The sequence below is a fragment of the Delphinapterus leucas genome, chromosome 16 (genome assembly GCF_059928025.1).
Source record: "Delphinapterus leucas isolate spDelLeu-1000000601 "Yukka" chromosome 16, BTC_Dleu_Yukka2, whole genome shotgun sequence".
NCBI classification, from domain to species: Eukaryota; Metazoa; Chordata; class Mammalia; order Artiodactyla; family Monodontidae; genus Delphinapterus; species Delphinapterus leucas.
The window spans coordinates 9,589,313-9,608,071 of record NC_143144.1 but is presented as its reverse complement, the minus strand read 5'-3'; the positions used below and the strand labels follow the sequence as shown (position 1 = coordinate 9,608,071).

General features: G+C 36.7%; 1 protein-coding gene across 16 annotated transcripts in view; it reads left to right on the top strand.

The window, feature by feature from the left end:
• Positions 1 to 18,759, top strand: part of LYST (lysosomal trafficking regulator) — a 191,536-nt gene that overhangs the window by 56,032 nt on the left and 116,745 nt on the right. For 15 of the 16 annotated variants that reach the window (XR_016388032.1, XR_016388033.1, XM_089897446.1 and 12 more), the window contains exons 3-10: positions 1,963 to 2,053; positions 3,765 to 5,844; positions 7,235 to 8,258; positions 10,019 to 10,180; positions 11,670 to 11,826; positions 13,952 to 14,178; positions 14,679 to 14,745; positions 18,534 to 18,643. Coding sequence is in view for 14 of the 16 variants with exons in the window: in XM_089897446.1 (XP_089753572.1) it covers positions 1,963 to 2,053; positions 3,765 to 5,844; positions 7,235 to 8,258; positions 10,019 to 10,180; positions 11,670 to 11,826; positions 13,952 to 14,178; positions 14,679 to 14,745; positions 18,534 to 18,643 (3,918 nt within the window). In the remaining 2 variants the exon portion in view is untranslated. The remainder of the gene's footprint in view (positions 1 to 1,962; positions 2,054 to 3,764; positions 5,845 to 7,234; positions 8,259 to 10,018; positions 10,181 to 11,669; positions 11,827 to 13,951; positions 14,179 to 14,678; positions 14,746 to 18,533; positions 18,644 to 18,759) is intronic. The other variant, XM_089897449.1, reaches the window with a different exon arrangement.

Here is an 18,759-nt window from a genome sequence, read left to right as displayed (position 1 = left end):
GAAATTTTCTTATCTGTGCCCATTATTTTCTGTCTCCCTTGCTAGAGTGTCAGCTTTGTAAGGATGTGAGTATCATCTTCCTTGTTCACCACTACATCCAAAGCGTCTGGCACATAGTAGGGGCTCAATAAGTATTTGTTGAATGAGTGAAAGAGGAAAACGGACATTCAGACATTAACCGTTCAGCAAGTTGTTTGCTGTACTAAATTAGAGGCATGTAACCCAACTTGACCTAGTGGGGATTAGAGAAGTCTCCCCATAGAGGAATTAAGACCTGAGGAATGAGCTGGCATTTGGCAGATGGGAGGATGGTGAGAGAGTTGCAAGAGCAGTGTATGTGAGGAAGACGTTTGCAAAGACCAGTGGTGTTCAGGAAACCCTTAATAGCTGGACATGTGAGGAAGGGTCAGATGTGGTGATGGGAGCTACAACTGGACAAGTCAGTAGGAATCGTGTCATGAAAGGTCTTCCAAGCCTGAGAAGGAGTTTAAATTTTACTTTTGCAGAATTTTGAGGCTTTTCATAACCAGGACACTAGAAAGTGATAGTCTGAATCTATGTCTCTGCTTTCTCATTCCCTTCGACTCTTCAGCCTATCGTAATATGACCTGCACCCTCATCACTCCATTAAAACTGTGCTTGTTAAGGTCACCAGTGACCCTCTACTTGCTAAATACTTTCCTGCCATCATCTTACACAATTAAAGAACAGCAGCTCTTGACCTGGTTGACCTTTCTTTCCTGAACTGCTCTCTTCCCTTGATATTTCTTGTTCTGCTTCTCTTTGGGGGAAGCTACTTCTCAGTCTCCTTTGCAGGGCTGCTCTTCAGGTCCACCATCCACAGTTCTTTCAATGTTGTTCTCCAGAGCTCCATTCTGGGTAGAATTCTCTTGTCCCCCTGATACTCTCCCTAGGAAATCTCACCCATGTCCTTAACCTCTGCCCTGATGACTCCCACAGGTAGTCAACTGCAAGTCATTTCAGTTCTCCCTTACAGTTTCTCAAGTATGTCTCCTCCTTTTCAATTTTACTATCCGAGGGCTTCAGATCATTATTATCTCTCATCTGTATTATTTCCCTGTCTCTGACACTGATCAATCCCTTCCCCTCCCTGCCAATTCCATCCTCTATATAGTAGCAAATCTGATTGTATCACCCTGAACCCCTCCCCACTGATTGATGTGGGGAATTTAAACTTGTTTTGTCATTAATTCCTTGACCACCCATGTCCCAACGTTTCCAGGTCTAGCACCTCCACACCTCTAACTGATAATGATTGCTCCTTTTTCTTAACTCCTAAACTGAATGCCTGTACCACACCTGGGTATGTACACATACTACATGCCTTCTGTTCTTTAACTGTTTTGCGTATATGTATTCTGTGGACCAAATGAGGGGACCTTCTGCAGGGCTTGGACCATATCCTCCAGGAAGGGTAAGACAGTAAATGCTGTGGACCTAGTGTGCAATCAATAAATATTTATTGGATGACCTTCACTAATACGTCTTTCTCTCTTTAGATATATTATTTTATTAATAATGTCAGTTTCTCTTTTTAAAATTGTGTTCTCTGAGTTTTAAATTTAACTGCATGAAGACTTTCTTTTCTAGTAACTTATGTTATTGGTTTGCTAATTAATAGGGCTTAACTTTTCATTTGCACCTAGCAAATTTTTTTTTCATAGGTAAGGAATTCTTACAATGTGCATGGTGGTAATAACAGCTAGTTTTGGAAAAATCAGCAAGAATGTGCTGAATACCGTCAAATACTCTTACATTCTTCTGTCATTGGCAGGGTTTATAAGTTGCAAAGTATTGCAGCTTTAATTGGATTTAAAATAGGTTAACTTGATTCTTCCTTCTCAAGAAAAAGGATTTTTTGGTTCAATTTAAGACAGAATATTAGGAATTAATGTGTTTCATGACCTTAGAACATGAAGGATTCTTTTATTTCTAATACAGGCATTGACATGTAGAGAAGAACTCCTTACCCTTCTTCTGTCACTCCTTCCACTGGTATGGAAGATACCTGTTCAACTAGAAAAGGCAACAGGTATGTTTCTTTTCTTTATCATATCACCTGTGTTATCACAATTCCACTGGGGAAAAAAGTTCCATTGAAAAGTTACTTCTGCTGTAACGGTTGATATGGCTCAAAATCAGAACGGTATATATTAGTATGATACTTAATATGAAAAATTCTTTAGGCAAATAATTTTTATTTCTTCTAATAATACAGAAACCATGGTCCTTCTTAGGGGATTCCTTGAATGTAATGATGATTAGAAAATAGATGAAGAAAAGCAGAACACTTAGCAAAAGGAGTAAATACGGATATGTAGCCTAACATTTGAGAAATGGAGAGTGAAAAGTTTGAAGAAAGAAATTAAAGATTCTTTGCTTATTTTAAAGGCTGCTTTCCATTACCAGTACTCCGTCAATGACTTTTGCAGTTTAGTTTTTCTAGTGTTGCTTTTAAAGGATAAATTTAAAGTAATATTTTGTTTCAGAACTTGGTAGAATTATTACACTTAAGGTCACTACATACTTTTAATTTCTGATTCAGAAAAAATAAAAATATGTGTATATATATCATATTAAGTATATGAAACTTAGTTTAAATGTTTCAGTGGAGGGATTAACAGTTTTCCCCCTTGACCACTTCTGGAATATGCGAATTGTGAGATGCTTAAGGATATCTCAGGTTGAAAAAAAAAAAGAAAAATCTCCTGAATTGTATTTTAATGCCATATGTGCATTTTTGATGTATTTCTGATATGGAGCTCTCTTTTAGGGAGTTACCTAAGTTCTTGTAATACTGTTATCCTACATATTTGTTGATTCACTGATTCTGCTCTTGTTTTCTTCTTAATTTATAGAATTCACAAATTGTTAATCACTTAAGAAATCTAATTTGTGTCCTTTTGGGGAAGTTGTCTTCATTGCCTGCATCTTTTGCATACATGGAATTTGTCAGACTTCTTTTAATCTCCCTTAATTAAAGCACAAGTCTTTTATTTACAGATTTTTTAATTTATTCATTCTGAATTGTAACTGTATCTTTGTATAGATCTTATTACGTGTTATTGCAAAGGGAAAGACCAATTTCATTATCTTTTTAATTAGTATGGAAAATTTATTCATTTCCCTAAGAGATAGGTATTGAGTGGTGACCACACGGCAGCCCTAGGTTCTAGGCACTGAGGATGAAACAGGAATGCCTGTACCTGTGCCTAGTTCAGTGCGTAGCACATGCCATAGATATTGTGAATGAATAACTCTTTTAACCTCAGTCTTGGAGAACATTTGGTATCTACTGTATGATTTAAAAATAATTTTAGAAAATCTTAAAGTTTCTAAGTTATATCAGGGCTATAAACTAAATACTGTTCTGAGAATATAATACACCCCTGTGTCTTAATTAATGGCATTATCGGAGGAGATTTGTAAAATGGTAGGAATAGTAGCGCTAAATACCGGTACTACTTTCCTAACACTGTTCTCCTTGTTGTTTTCAGAATCAATTTGTATCCTTTGAACCAGTGCCACCTGGTACTTAACATGAGCGGGATAAGGAAGTGAAGTGATAAGGGGAGGAAGGGGAGTAGAGACATAACAAAAGGCTAAAGGAAATCAGCCCCATAATAAAAATATACTGAGGATAAACTCCTAAAGTGAATGATAAGTAAGAGGGTAATCACCTATGCAAACTGAGTTTTAAAACATATTAAGGTATTCTAAATTTTCTTTCTTCATATTGTTAGATTTTAATCTACCATTCTCAGCTGATATAATCCTGACCAAAGAAAAGAACTCAAGTTCTCAAAGATCTACTCAGGAAAAATTATATTTAGAAGGAAGTGCCCCAGCCGGTCAGGTTTCTGCAAAAGTAAATGTTTTTCAACAAAGCAGACGACAGCGTAAAACTACCCATCGCTATTCTGTAAGAGATGCAAGAAAGACACAGCTCTCCACCTCAGATTCAGAAGTCAATTCAGATGACAAAAGTATAGTCATGACTAAGCATAGAAGGTCCCATCTGCTGCAGCATTTTGTAACACAGTCTCCTAAAGAAGACCACCTTACAGCTAAGCTTGACCACTTATCAACCAAAGAACAGACCCCTCCTGATACCATGGCTTTGGAAAACTCCAGAGAGAAGATTCCAAGACAGGAGTCAAACACTGACATTTTAAGTGAGCCAGCGGCCTTGTCTATCATAAGTCACATGAACAATTCTCCATTTGACTTATGTCATGTTCTGTTATCTTTATTAGAGAAAGTTTGTAAGTTTGACATTACCTTGAATCATAATTCTGCTCTAGCTGCCAGTGTAGTGCCCACGCTGACTGAGTTCCTAGCGGGTTTTGGGGACTGCTGTAATCTCAGCGACAATTTGGAGAATCGGATGGTTTCTGCAGGTTGGACTGAAGAACCGGTGGCTTTGATTCAACGGATGCTTTTTCGAACAGTGTTGCATCTTATGTCAGTAGATATTAGTATGGCAGAGATGATGCCGGAAAGTCTTAGAAAAAATTTAACGGAATTGCTTAGAGCAGCTTTAAAAATTAGAACTTGCCTAGAAAAGCAGCCTGACCCTTTTGCACCAAGGCAAAAGAAAACACTACAAGAGGTTCAGGAAGATTTTGTGTTTTCCAAGTATCGCCATAGAGCGCTTCTTTTACCTGAGCTCCTAGAGGGAGTTTTACAGATCCTGATCTGTTGTCTTCAAAGTGCAGCTTCAAATCCTTTCTTCTTCAGTCAAGCCATGGATCTGGTTCAAGAATTCATTCAGCATCATGGATTTCATTTACTTGAAACAGCAGTTCTTCAAATGGAGTGGCTGGTTGTAAGAGATGGGGTTCCTCCTGAGGCCTCAGAACATTTGAAAGCCCTCATCAATAGTGTGATGAAAATAATGAGCACTGTCAAAAAAGTGAAATCAGAGCAACTTCATCATTCAATGTGTACAAGAAAAAGGCACAGACGGTGTGAATATTCCCACCTCATGCATCACCACAGAGATCTCTCAGGTCTGCTGGTTTCGGCTTTTAAAAACCAAGTTTCCAAAAACCCGTTTGAAGAGACGGCAGATGGAGACGTGTATTACCCCGAGCGGTGCTGTTGCATTGCAGTGTGTGCTCACCAGTGTTTACGCTTACTGCAGCAGGCTTCCTTGAGCAGCACGTGCGTCCAGATTCTCTTGGGTGTTCAGAACATCGGCATATGCTGTTGCATGGATCCCAAATCTGTGATCATCCCTTTGCTCTATGCTTTTAAATCACCAGCCCTGAAAAACTGTCGGCAGCATATATTAAATATTCTTAACAAACTTATTTTGGATCAGTTAGGAGGAGCCGAGATACCACAAAAAACTAAGAAAGCAGCTTGCAATATTTGTACCGTTGACTCAGATCAACTAGCCAAATTAGAAGAGACCCTGCAGGGAAACGTATGCGATGCTGAACCTTCCTCAGGTTTATCCAGTCCTTCTTACAGATTTCAAGGGATCCTGCCCAGCAGTGGATCTGAAGACCTCTTGTGGAAATGGGATGCCTTAGAGGCTTATCAGAGTTTTGTTTTTGAAGAAGACAGATTATGTAGTGTGCAGATTGCAAGTCACATTTCCAGTTTAATCCAGAAAGGCAATATAGTTGTTCAGTGGAAATTGTATAACTACATATTTAATCCTGTGCTCCAAAGAGGAGTTGAATTAGCACATCATTGTCAACAGCTCGACATTACTTCAGCTCAGACTCATGTATGTAGCCATCATGACCAGTGTTTGCCCCAGGAAGTGGTTCAGATTTATTTAAAAACTCTGCCTACCCTGCTTAAATCAAGGTTCGTGTGTGTGTGTGCACGTGTGTGTAGATATTTTTTTCTCATTGTGTGCTTTTGAATATCTTTATTATTTATTTTTTCCTAGGATTTAATTTTTAGTTTAACAACTACCAGAAAATTCCCATCCCATGTCAGATTTTTTTTTTAACATTTATGTATTTGTTCATTTGTTTGTTTTTACTGGGGTGGTCATAGAGAAGAGGATAGAGCCATTGATTTTAATTTCTCTGAAAAAGAAAAAGTAAAGTTTTAAATATATTTCTGAGAAAAAAATGGACACAACACAAGTATCCAACAGCAGGGGCAAGGTTAAATTAATTATTTTATATTTTGTTGATGTACTATTATTAGCCATTAAAAAATAATGTTTAAAAGGATCATGTTGGGACATGAAAAAACACTTATAATATTTTATCAATAAAATAAAATAAAAATATCATCCACTTATTTACAACTAGGTAAAATATGCATATACATAAAATGATAATTATTTATGGAGGTAGTGAAATTAAGGGAATTATTAGTTTTTAAATACCATATCTACATTTATTGCCTAAGCAATATATGTGGAAAATACCATTAAGCAAAAAGAAGAAAATTAAAATTATTTAGAATCCCATCAATGAGTTTTGCAGATTTTGTGATTATCAACTCTGATACTTAAAAAATAGTTTTATAAATAAAGCTTGCCTCTGATGGGTAGTTTGGCCTTTCAAATTAATGCATACACCATTTAAAAAACGTAATAAAATACAACCCATCTGTGATCATTCATTATCTTTACAATCATTTTTTTAAAAATTCCTGACATTCTGACATTGTTTAAATAGAACTGACTTTGCTTTGAAAGTTTTTAACTCCTTGGCATATTTGTGGCCAGTGATCCAGATCCGTGAGTCTTACCTGAGACAGAGCTGAAAAACTTCAGATCTGCAGTTTGCTTCTTTCCCTGTGTGACATACAGATTTAAAACAAACAAAAGTCCTGGGTGATCCATCAGGCAGACAAACAGATGGACACACAAATGCCTCCGGGCTTCCGGAGTGTCCATCTCAAATGTGATGGTGGCTGTGGCACTGAGAATCGATAGAGAAATTTGCCATTTGGAGAAAAATATGCTTTGTTTAACTTAACTTGAGATGTATTGCTTCGTTTAACTTGAGATGCGTTGTAATCTGTTCTTTTCAAATGCTGCTGGAGTGTTTGAAGAAGGATGTAAAAGTAACTAGAAAGCCACTTGAGATCCTGGTCATATCTGAGGACTTCAGCCAGATAATTGATGAGTTGAAATAGGTAGTGTTTAGCAATGACATATTTAAATAGTATATGTACCTACTTATAAATGATGTTGCTATATGTAAAAGCTCTTGTATTTTTTTTTCTCTCACAGGGTAATAAGAGATTTGTTTTTAAGTTGTAATGGAGTGAACCAAATAATTGAATTAAATTACTTAGATGGTATTCGAAATCACTCGCTAAAAGCATTTGAAACTCTGATAATCAGCCTAGGGCAACAACAGAAAGATTCTTCAATTCCAGGTATTGATGGGACAGACCTTGAACAGAAGGAGCTGTCATCTTTAAATGTCAGTACTTTGTACAACCAGCAAGCTTATTCAGATTCTCAGAGTCTTAGCAAATTTTATGCCCGCCTCAAAGATGCTTATCCAAAGAAACGGAAGTCTGTCACCCAGGATGTTTATATCAACACGATAAACCTCTTCCTCTGTGTGGCGTTCTTGTGCGTAAGTAAAGAAGCAGAATCTGATAGAGAGTCAGCCAATGATTCAGAAGATACTTCTGGCTATGACAGTACAGCGAGTGAGCCTTTGCAACACATGCTGCCATGTTTGTCTCTCGAGAGCCTCGTCCTGCCCTCTCCCAAACACATGCACCAAGCAGCAGACATTTGGTCAATGTGTCATTGGATCTACATGTTGAGTCCAGTTTTCCAGAAACAGTTTTATAGGCTTGGTGGTTTCCGAGTATGCCATAAATTAATATTTATGATAATACAGGAACTATTCAGAAGTCCTGAAGAGGAGCACGGGAGAAAGGAGGGAGATATAAATGTAGAGGAAAACCAGGATTTACACAGACCTTCTCAATCTGAGGTCACTGTGAAGGAAGATTTATTATCTTTGACTGTGAAAAGTGACCCCACACCTTCAGAACTGGGTAGTCTGAAAAAGAGTGCTGACAGTTCAGGTAAATTGGAGTCACAGCCTATTTCTTCCATGAATGTGGAACATATTCCAGCCGCGGAAGCTGCTCCCGAGGAAGCAAAAGTATTTACGAATCGAGAAAGCGAGACCTCACTTCAGGGCATACGACTTTTGGAAGCCCTTTTGGCTATTTGTCTTCATGGCACCAGAGCTAGTCAGCAGAAGATGGAATTGGAGTTACCTAATCAGGTAGTAACTTGTCCTTCCTCTAGCTATTGTGTTTTACATATACATATATTTGTTTGTTTGTTTGTTTAAAGTTCTAATGTAATACTATTGTCATTTTGTTTTTCCAAAGATTCTAAGTTTTGGGGTGCTCCTGCATGCTTAGAACAGTACCAGGTACTGTGGCGGACACAGAGGAGTACATGAGCCTGTTCTTGCCCTCAAGAAGCTTACGTTTTAGTTTGGAATTCAGAACCCACATGTGACAAATTTACCAACTCTGAAAGGCATTAGTTACTTACTGAATGTCAGATGAGTAATAATGAGTATTGTATTTCAAAGTTCAGACTTTTCAGCCTTGGTGTGATTCTGTTTGGGGCCCTGCCCAGATCCCCTACCAAGCTGATCCCCCCGTCCACCGTCTGCTGCAGATGTTGGCTGCTGAGGACTCACACCTGCACGCATCTCCCAAGAAGTGCCCTTGGCCGACCTGGGGAGGGTGCTCAGAGCCGGTGATTGATGGGAATGGCTCTGGGGGTGTGTGTGTGTGCCAGTTTCTGTGGTGCAGCTGAGGCTCCAGAGCTTCCCATGGAATTAGGCTGGGGCTACACAGTTATTCTGGAACCGCATCTTTGCCTGGTTTCTTCCCCCAACATATTCTGCCTCCCTCACACCTTTGCAAATTTCTCCTGAGAGCATGTCTCAGAGAAAAAGGAGTCCTCAGTTTCGGGCCTTGCTTCTAAGGACACTTCGAATATGGCAGATCCCTTCTTTCCTTACTAACTCACCCCTAACCGTTCTGTCAGCCAGCAGGCTCTCCTGACTGCAGTCCCAGCCTCCATAATGCCTCCTGTCTAAAACATCTTGATGCCTCCACGTTGCTCACAATTAAAATAGACACTCCTTAGTATAGCACGCAGAGCCCATCACAGTCTTGCTTTCACTTCCTTGTTTAGCCTCATTTCCCGCTGTCCTTCACCATGCTGCAATCAGCCATACTGAGCTGACAGCTTCTGGAGATGCCATTCTTTGTCATCACTTCTGTACTTTTGTACCTGTTCTTCTGTCTGGCGTATTCTCTCTCTCTGCTTCTATGCCTGCTGTCTCCAACTTGTTCTTCATTGTTCATCTAATACAGTCCTTCCTCTGGACACTTCGACAGGTCTCTCAGGCACATCCCCTCTTTTCTGTACTCAGAGAACTTTATTTATAGCTCTCGTATGGTCACCATCATATCTTGTCTGTATGTATCTGTGTCTCACATTGGACGGAGATAATTCCTTAGGGAAGAAGTCAGTTTCCTATCCATCCTTATGGCCTCATCCCCTAGTAGAGGAACGTAGGCAAGCAGTGAGAGTTCCCCTCAAGGACAGATGGGAAGGAGTAAAGAAGGGAGGAAGAGAAAAGGATTAGAACATAAGTGCTTCTTAGAGTCTTAAGGAATCTCCAAGAAGGAATTTGTAAAATCTAGAGATGGTTAATCAAACCCCTGAAGTTTTAACTAAACATTTTTTGCATGATACAATTTATGGTACATTGAAATTCAAAACCAAATAAGATGAGTAAAGCATTTGATAAATTAAAATGTTGTTATTAATTGTAACAGTAGGATGTTTGTATAAGCGCTAGGTATTTATAGTCATTTTAATTTCATATCAACTGCAAATAAATGGACTAGCGTTTACTTAAGTAACTATTAATTTATCATTTGTTTTGTCACTGTTTAATTTTTTCTTAGAGCATGTTAATATTCTTAGTCTCTCTCTCTTTTTTTTTTACCTTAGAACTTGTCTGTGGAAAATATACTGCTTGAAATGAGGAGCCATCTTTCCAAGTCAAAGGTGATTGAAACAGAATTAGCAAAGCCTTTATTTGATGCCCTGCTTCGAGTTGCACTGGGGAATCATTCAGCAGATTTTGAACACGATGATGCTATGACTGAGAAGGTATGAATAACTGACAGTTGTGTTGTTTGGGTGTGACTGGCAGAGGCAGAAGCGTGTGGGATGGGAGTAAGACACCAACGAATGTGGTTAGGACATATGGGCCAGGATTTGGTCATGTGAGTTCGATGGGCCGTGTCGCCGTCATGTGGGGTGGATTGTATTTAGTCAGTGCCGTATCTCATAAAAAACAGAGCAGTATGACATGCTTTTCTTCATCTAATCTGGAGATTTTCTGAGAATTACTTCTAGTTAGGTGGAAAGGTATTATTTGATAAGTCTTACGTATAAACTGATAGTTTATTAAATAACAATTCAGGGATGGCAGTGACTCAGCTGTCTTATTTGATCCTATATTGGTGCAGCTAATATTTCCAGAACTCTCTTCTCACTTTAATTTTAAATCACTCAGCATTAAAAATGACTAGTACTTGCATAGAAAATAGCAGTCGTAGTTTTTTAGTTGTTCTGTTAACATTGTTTTCTAAAAGAACTATTTTAATTTTTTTTCCTGAAACTCGGATACATATTTAGTTAATTTCCCTCTCCTTTTATGTTTCTTTACCTTTAGTTAATTGTCACCTCTCCTTTATCCTTATGTAACTTCTTTTTAAATTCCTTGGTCTGGACATACATTGGCATTTTATAATCTTCTGCCATAATATTTTATGTTACTGTTTGTCATAAGTTAAAAACTTACTGAAATAACTACTAATGCCTTCATCATATTACTGAATCAGTTGGTTAACTGGAAGATGTGAAAATACCTACCTAAAATGTCAAAATACCTAGGTGGGTTAAAATACCTACCTACTTATTAAAAAAAAAGTTTACTCTACCTTTTATTACTGTTGCAATGATAAAATACTCTGAGCTTCTTCAAGTGTGTTTTCTAAAATGAAGATATTAGTAGCATTTTTATAAGAGAAAGAAAATTTCATGCCACAAGATATTGCACAGGGAGTTAATGCTGGAACTCTTGATATCTGAGATGCTTGTATATAGACAACTGCATTCTGAAATCTTAAAATTAATTTCCTTGAAAATTTTTCATCTCTTCTCTGGTTATCTAATTTATGAAACACTTTATTTATAAAAATCCTATGAAAAAATCTTTTCCATGAACAAATATGTAAAAATAATACATATTTATTCACATTAAGTTGTAAGAAGTACAACTTAATTCTACCTCATTGTGGGTTTTAGTCATTTCTTACCATATAACTAGAATGAAATTTCTTAGACTTATTTTTCAGTAAAACTGAAATGACCTATAGCTTAATCTTTTAGGACAGCTATTTTCTGAGGTGTTAATCAAGAAAATTATTCTGTGCGAATTTCATAATGTGTAATGGTTAATATTGATTCCTAAGATTTTTTTTCTTAAAATACCGAAGCTGTCCTTAAAATGACTTTTGAGTAGTAAATACCTTATTTATGAAAAATGAACAAACATTACAGCTTTTGCCTTTTAATTACACTGATCTTATAGAGTCATCAGTCTGAAGAAGAATTGTCATCCCAACCTGGTGATTTTTCAGAAGAAGCTGAGGATTCTCAGTGTTGCAGTATTAAACTTTTGGTTGAAGAAGAAGGTTATGAAGCAGATACTGAAAGCAATCCTGAGGATAGTGAAACCTGGGATGATGGTAAAATATCACTGAAGGACTTGTGATTGGATTTGAAGTCAGATTATTAATTAGCAAACGGTTCATAATAATATCACTTTAGAATTTTGTATTGCCTTACATTGTATTGCCTTACATTTAAAAAGTGCATTGCATCATCATTTCATTTGATCTTGACAACAAATTCTGACATTCTTGTAAGCAGTTTAAAACAATGAGATATACTTTGTTATCACAAACATTGACCGAGTGCCTAAGAATACAGGGTAGAGGAAGTCCCTGCTTTCATATATATTCTAGTGGAAAAGACAAACAATAAGTATCAGAAATAAGCAGTATGAAGAAATAAAACAGGGTGATGTGATAGTGACTGGGGTCGGAGAAGGCCTCTCTGAAGATGTGTTTACGTTGAGGCCTAAATACAAAAGATCTATGCAGCCAACATTGACAGGAAGAGCATTGCAGGCAGTTTGTTATAAAGCTTAAATAATATAAGGGATGCAGACATCTCTTTGTGGCCTCCAGTGATGCTGCAGCATAGATTTCTTCTTAGTTCACCACAGCCCAGCTTGTTTAGGATGGAACGACATTGCATATGGTCCTTTGTTTCCAGGCCTAAAACTTGGGTAGAATGGAAAATATGGAGATTTCTGGGAAGGCTCAGTCTTTTCATCTGCTGATCTTGTGACTCTGCCAGTACTGTTAGTCTTCACTAAGTTTGCAGTGGTTTATCTTCCTCAAAGTCTATTTTCTCTTTCCCACTGAGTGAATGGGAATAATCACTGATGTCCTACTGAAAGGGCTTGATGGGCCCATAGCAGGTATTTTTTGTTTCTTTGTTTTTTTACCATAAAGAGAGTGAAAAGAACAAAGGAACAGCCACGAATTGAAAGCCACACACATATATATTCATGTAGCTTACTTGATTCATTAAACAAACTACTTTAATATGTTTTATCCAGTTTTATTGAGAAATAATTGACACACATCACTGTATAAGTTTAAGGTGGTTGGATTGACATATACTGTGAAATGATTACCACAGTAGGTTTAGTTAGCATTCGTCATCTCATATAGATACAATAAAAAGAAAAGAAATAAATATTTCTCCTTGTGATGAGAACTCTTAGAATCTACTCTCTTAACTTTGCTATATATCATACAGCAATGGTGACTATAGTCATCATGTTGTACATTATATCCCTAGTACTTATTTATCTTATAACTGGAAGTTTGTACCTTTTAACCACCTTCTTCCACTTCTCCCTCCCCGCCCCCACCTCCTGAGCAGGTGCTTTTGAAAAAATATTGGTTTAATAGTGTTAGTTTTTTGTTTTGTTTTGTTTGTTTGGCTGCACCGTGTGGCATGCGCGATCTTAGTTCCCTGACCAGGGATCTAACCTGCGCTCCCTGCAATGGAAGCACGACGTCTTAACCGCTGGACTGCCAGGGAAGTCCCAACAGTGTTAGTTTTATCAGAGTACAGACATGATTTTATAATGATAGATTTCCTCCTTTTTGTAAGTTTGCTAAATCTTAATTTAAAGAATTTTGGTCTAGGTAGAAATTTATACATTTCTTACCTATATGAACTCTTTAAAAGAGTACAGCAGTTTCTTTAAAGAGCATAATAGTTAAAATTTCCAAAATGTAATATTTGTTGAAAGTACTTGAAATTGAAATTCATTGAAAGTCTGTTTCTCACTTATGAAGAAGACACAGTATGAAATTCATCCAACCAATAGCCAGACCTACTGTTTTCACAGAGATATGGGCAAACAAATGAACTACCCTGTGATTTAGGTATTTTGGCATCAGAAAGTTCGGGATAGCATTTTGTTCCAGTTGTGTCAAAGGAGTGTGTTAAACCTGTGTCACAGGTCTGTAAAAATTACAGTTGATAATATTCGTGGTTCTAGTGAAGATCAAAATTACTTTTAAGGCTACTCATTTATCTTCAAAATATCCATATGATTTGATTTTTCAGGATACTTATTGTAATCAAAAGTCAAGCAGTAGGAAAAGGTTTTGTGAGCCTCTTATAAATAGCACTTGTGCCACTAGATCTCCTAAATGATGAACGAGATTTCAAATCTTTTGTCAATGTTTAGGGAATAAAAATAATCTTTTCTTTTCCCCTTTTTAGGGGTAGACTTAAAGCCTGAAGTAGAAAGTTTCAGTGCATCAAGCAGTCCAAATGACTTACTTGAAAACCTCACTCAAGGGGAAATAATTTATCCTGAGATTTGTACGCTGGAATTAAATTTGCTTTCTGCTGGTAAAGCCAAACTTGACGTGCTTTCCCACGTATTTGAGAGTTTTTTGAAAATCATCAGGCAGAAAGAAAAGAATATTTTTCTACTCATGCAACAGGTAAAAGATGTATTTAGTTAAATGTGGTCAATATTTACCACATGCATGCCCCAATTACTCATCTCTTTGTTTATATATAACCCAACTTGTCTGGAAATTGAGATGATTACTTACCTTTTATAATACCTTAATGTATGTTTTTAGTACAAGTGATATTCTAAAAATCTTCTATTTCCATAGTCCTCCAAAGTAGCATAAAAATTAATGTTGTCATTGGCTAACTAATAAGAATCCTAGTATGTTTCTGAGAGTGGATAATATTTGAAAAATTGCATTTAATTTTAATATATGGTCATTGTTTTGAAAACTCAGAAAACAAAACAGCATAAAAAACAAAATGAAAATTATGTATAATCCTACACATAGCATTCTCTCCACTTATTTTAAAATACCTAGAAATGTGTATACAGTAGACTATCAAGTAATTTATTATGATATTACAGTTGCTTCATGCTTTCATGAGGTAAGACATTTAATTTCTTTTGTTTTTTAATCTTCAGGGAACTGTGAAAAATCTTTTAGGAGGGTTCTTGAGTATTTTAACACAGACTGATTCTGATTTTCAAGGTGCGTTGAAACTGTTTTAAACAATAGCTTTGAAATAATTTTGTTGCTATGTGAAATGAAGAGTTGACAATAATGGCTTCCATTGGCATAGTGCTGTGTGGCTTCAAAAGTAGCTTTATATGCATCATCTCTTTTGTTTCTCAGAACCATCCAATGCGGTAGACATAGTATAAGTATCTTGAGTTTATAGAGAGGAAAATCTAAATTCCAAGGGACCAAATTAGTTGTTCAGGGTCATATACATAGAAGTGGCATTGCGAGGACTGTAGCCCAGTCTAAACACTGTATTGCTGCTTTTCTTTTTTTTTTTAAAGATGATGTTGGGGGTAGACGTTTTTATTAATTTTATTTATTTATTTTTGCTGTATTGGGTCTTCGTTTCTGTGCGAGGGCTTTCTTTAGTTGTGGCAAGCGGGGGCCACTCTTCATCGCGGTGCGCGGGCCTCTCACTATCGCGGCCTCTCTTGTTGCGGAGCACAGGCTCCAGACGCGCAGGCTCAGTAGTTGTGGCTCCCGGGCCTAGTTGCTCCGCAGCATGTGGGATCTTCCCAGACCAGGGCTTGAACCCGTGTCCCCTGCATTGGCAGGCAGATACTCAACCACTGTGCCACCAGGGAAGCCCTGTATTGCTGCTTTTATCAGGTATTGCTTGAGTGCCCACTCTCTACTCTGTACTTTCACAGACATTTGACAAATTCATAATGAATACGTAATATGATTATATTATATACACTAGATAGAAACCTAGATTTTAGTTGGAGAAACCTAAATTGTAATTGGAGAATTAAGGCTGACATACAGAAAATGTTAATTTGGGTTTGTCGCATATTTTCTCATGATCAAATTCAAGTTATGCATTTTGGGCATGCATATCTCACAAGTGATGCTATGCCTTTTCACAGTGCATCATATCTAGGGGTTCATGATATCTGTATCTTATTACTGGTGATGTTGACTGATCACTTGGTTAAGGTGGTGTTTTGCCAGGTGTTTCCATTGTTAGTATTTTCTCTTTATAATTAGTAAGTTTCTTATGGGGAGATAACGCTATGTAAATATCCTTTTTTTCATCATACTTTAACCCACTTATTTTAGCATCCATTGATGATTCTTGACTGAAACAGTTAATATGGTGGTTTGCCAAATAGTAATTTTCTGTTTCCATCATTCCATCTTCATTTATTAATTGGGATTACACGGTAAGGAAAAGCCTTCCCTTCTTCCCCATCTACTTAGTGTATGGGTATATTTTTATTTATTGTGTTGGGCACTTAGTGGACTTTTTTGATCTGAAGACTTATTTCCAGCTTAGCTCTGAGAAATTCTATTCCATTATCTTTTCTAACAGCTTTACTGAGATATAACTTGTATACATGAGATATATTTGTGATATAATTGAGATATATTAATATACTATACCATTCACCCATTTGAAGTATACAGTTTAGTGTTTTTTAGTAGGTTCAGAGTTGTCCACGTTAAAACATTTTCATCGCCCCAAGAGAAACCCCATACCCTGTAGCAGTCACTCCCTTTCCCCTTCACCCTCCCCCACGCACGTGCCCCAGCCCCTGGCAGTCACTAATCTATTTCCTGTCTTACAGATTTACCTATTCTAGATATTTCATGTAAATGGCATATGTGTTTTTTTGTGACTGGTTTCTTTCGCTTAGCATAATATTTTCATCCATGTTGTAGCATACATCAGTACTTCAGGTTTTTAAAAATCATTTTTAAATTTTATTTTGATTTAATGTAGATTGCTTTTTAATTTTTTTATTAATAAGCTTTATTTTTTACAACAGCTTTACCTTTACAGAGAGATTGAGCAGATGGTACAGAGAGTACCCAGACTAACCTTAGTATATTTGCTATAATTGATGAACCTATATTGTTATATCATTATTAACTAATGTCCATAGTTTATTCAGATTGCCTTAGTGTGTACCTAATGTTCTTCTGTTTAAAGATCTTAGCCAGGATTCACATTGCATTTAGTTGTCATACCTCCTTAGGTTCCCTCTTGGCTGTGACAATTTCTTAGACTTTCCCTGTTTAATGACCTGGAGAGTTTTGAGGAGGACTGATCATGCTGTAAAATGTCTCCCTGCTGAATTTGTCTGATGTTTTCCTCACTGTGGTATCTCACTGTGGTTTTGATTTGCATTTCCATAATGATTAGTGACGTTGATCATCTTTTCATGTACTTGTTAGCCATCTGTATATCTTCTTTGGAGACATGTCTATTCAAATCCTTCACCCTTTTTCAAAATCAGGGTGTTTCTTTTTTTGTTGTTGAGTATTAGGAGTTCTCTGTGTACTCTGTATACTCTTCAGTTCCTATTTTTCCCCTTGGTTAGGCAACTCGGCCAGTCTGCAGACTTTTACAGTTATACCTGGTAGCCCTGATGCTAACATCCCACCATACATCTCAGCTTTTTCTTGGCAGCAGCCATTCAGTTTCTTTTGAGAAGAGTTTACAGGTTTCGGGCATAAAGGTAAAAGGTGACTTATCTGTGCTGTTTACTCGGAATCAAGGAGAGAGGTGGATGTCACAGACAGACCTTTTATTAATCCCTGTGCTTGCAACCCTGTTCTTACTTCCTCCTCAGATTTGGGACAGATCGGCTCTTCATTCCTCTGAGCCCCTTTGTAATTCAAAGAGATTCTGGGCTGCAGCTTTCTCTTTTATCTGTCTCTCCTTCCATCTTCAAGAAATATTTTTAAATCTCTCACTTGACCTGCTCCCAATGCCCACTGCCTCCCCACTTTTTTCCTGTTATGGGTTTCTTCCTTTTTGTTATTCTGAACTTTCAGTTCAGCGACTTTTCGGTGGTAGACAAAGGCATATGTATATGTATGTGTATATCTCTATTCCCCCATTTTGAACTGGAGCCTGTTAGTTTTGAACTGGAAAAAAAAATCTAAGCACATACAGTTTACATCGATCATGTTATTTTCCTACTCTAAAACCTTTAACTGATTGATGTTACTTACAGGATAAAGTCCATGCTATTTTATAGTCTTGTTGCAAGTTTATTTCTAGATATGTCTGCCATTATGCTACTGTATCAGTTCACTGCTTCTACAAAACATGTTGCTGAAACATAACTTCTGTTCTCAGGTTTTATATCAGAATTATTTTGTCATGTCCAAAAGGGAGATAATATTTATTTTGTAGGACTTTTTTTTGGTTAGGATCGGCTGAGATAATGCATGCAAGTATATACTTCAATCGCTGTAATATACGCTACGAATATTTATTTTACTCTAGACAGTTATATGAATTTGTGTATTACCAATTATATTTCATAGTAAGCCCCATGATAGAATAAAGTGTTCAAACTAATCATTTGTCATATTTTAGTGTTTTTGTAATTTTTAATACTTCCACTTTTACTTATGTCATCTAATTTTCTATTTAGAAAGTTATAGTCATAAATTAAACATTTTCAACATGAGAAGGTAGCAGACTATTTTATGGTACCTAACAGCTTATTTAAGAAATACTGTATTAATTTATGCTTCTTTAAATAATACCTTTATTTTACTTTGAGCTAACCAGTCTTTAAGAAAAGTGGTTTTGTTGTTGCTTGTCAGTTGGTTAGTTGGTTTGCATTTAATTGTATTGTTATTTCTTCAGCAGATTTTTGGATTATTAGAGTATTTATAATCCATTCAAGATGTGACAATAGTGTTTGATCTCTTTCAGTGAAATTGCTTATTCCGTTCTTTTAATTATTGTATATCGGCTTTAATTTTCCCCCTTCTCTCTTTCTTTAATTTAGCATGCCAGAGAGTACTGGTGGATCTTTTGGTATCTTTGATGAGTTCAAGAACATGTTCGGAAGAGCTAACCCTTCTTTTGAGAATATTTCTGGAGAAATCTCCTTGTACAGTAAATATGCTATAATTTGCCATTTTTTCACTGATAACTAATAGAATTTTTTTTTATTATTTAGAAATCACTAAGCTCCCTCTTTTGATGTGGTAATTATTATATAGTCAGCTCCA